A 1,567-nucleotide genomic window follows, 5' to 3' on the forward strand; every position below is an offset into this window, starting at 1 on the left:
GGACTGAGCCAAGGCTTCTGGCTCCTCTCACTTGTTTCTCAGTGCATGCTGCATGCACTGATGTAGCAACATTCCAAAGGTGCTTCACCACAGCCAGCACCTGCTGGAGCAGGATCTGTCTAGCACACAGCCCTTAAACAAGCTGCTCACCTCGTCAGTCTTTGTTTCAGCTTGGTTAACCCCATGCGCCACACACATAGAATTGGGTGAGCTGTGAGTCTCACTTCCAGGCGCAGCTGACAAAGGGCTTACATTGCGTCCTCTTTTGGTCAAAGTCAGTGTTAACAGCAGAGTGACCCAGCACAGCTGTCTGTTCTGTTTGTGGTCTTCTTGCAGCGCATTGCAGACCTCAGCTCAGTGATTCCATGGCTTACTTCCACTACAACGAGGCTGTCTAAAGATCCAAAGGGTGGCACACAAGCTTCCTGGGACTGGCTGGTTGTGAGGCTGCCCTACAAACAGCCCAGCTGAGCTGAAAGCAGAGCATCAGTGATGAGCAGCTGACAGCAAACTGCTATTAGTCATGTTTTCCATTGGCACCGCTGATGCCACAGTGTCTGTCCTTCGTTCCTGTTCCTATAAAGCTCCGAAGTGAACTACGAACAAATGCTGCGTGCAATGCCAGGAGCTGGAGGAGTCATTCACTGGCAGGCCGCTACTTGGCAGCGAGGCTTCACACTCAAAATAAAACAAAGGATGTACAACAAACGAGTGTCTCTCCCCGAGAAAAAGAACAGTTGAAGAACAAAGTGTTTCTGCAGTCATCCATAGAAATCACCACAGACAATAGCGATGGTGCGCACAGAGTTTGGAAAAGGTCTCGGATACGGGTCTGAGCACAGTAATAAAAGGGTGCTGTTAGCAGGATGCTGGTGGCCATGTGTAACTCTCGGAAAATAGAACTGAAGGGAATTCAACTGGAATCTTACAAGATGTTCTGAGTGTCGGGAAAGGCTGCACCTGCAAGTGTCCTGCTAGGGCCTTTGGCCTTTATTTTTTGCAGGCACTGCTGCGACCAAATGAGCGGAGAAAAAGCAACTGAAGAGACTGGTTTAGGAAAAAAAAAAAAAACACTTTAAAAAGGGAACGGATTTGTCGGTCCATTCACTCGCCTAGGTTTTTGTCCTAGTGTTCAAGTCTCAAAGCTTTCCTCGGCAGAACCCATCTGGGCACGAAAGCCACCCTCCTCGCTCTCAGCCGCAGCCGGACGCTTTGCTGCGGTGCCTGCGGGCCACGGGCTGCTCCGCGGGTGTGCCAGGCCGTCCCTCCGCTCTCGTCCAAAAGCCGTAAAACCGACCACGTTGCTAGCGGCTCGCTCTTCCTCACTGTGGTAACCGGGGCCCCCGGCGAGACCCGGCCGCGAGGCAGCGGGGGACGACGTGCCCAGCCGCCCGTCGCACCTCCCCGTACTTCCTTATTGTTTGCTCCCGGGGAGGTCCCGCCCCGCCCGCGGCGGCCGCAGCCCTTGCGGGGTGGCTCCGGGCCCGACGGGGACGCGCCCCCCGCCCGGGGCTCTCCGCGGGGCGGCGGGATAAAGCTCTGCGCGCCCGCCCGCCGCCGCCACAGG

General features: G+C 55.6%; 1 protein-coding gene across 1 annotated transcript in view; it reads left to right on the plus strand.

Moving 5' to 3' along the window:
• The first annotated feature begins 545 nt into the window (after nucleotides 1-545).
• Nucleotides 546-1,567, plus strand: part of PPP1R3G (protein phosphatase 1 regulatory subunit 3G) — a 2,334-nt gene continuing 1,312 nt past the window's right edge. Inside the window, exons 1-2 of the mRNA XM_042839335.1 lie at nucleotides 546-830; nucleotides 1,130-1,330. Coding sequence (XP_042695269.1) covers nucleotides 546-830; nucleotides 1,130-1,330 — 486 coding nt within the window. The remainder of the gene's footprint in view (nucleotides 831-1,129; nucleotides 1,331-1,567) is intronic.

The sequence above is a fragment of the Centrocercus urophasianus genome, unplaced genomic scaffold, assembly GCF_019232065.1.
Source record: "Centrocercus urophasianus isolate 14NV4802_14NV808 unplaced genomic scaffold, USGS_Curo_1.0 seq_11, whole genome shotgun sequence".
Taxonomy (NCBI): domain Eukaryota; kingdom Metazoa; phylum Chordata; class Aves; order Galliformes; family Phasianidae; genus Centrocercus; species Centrocercus urophasianus.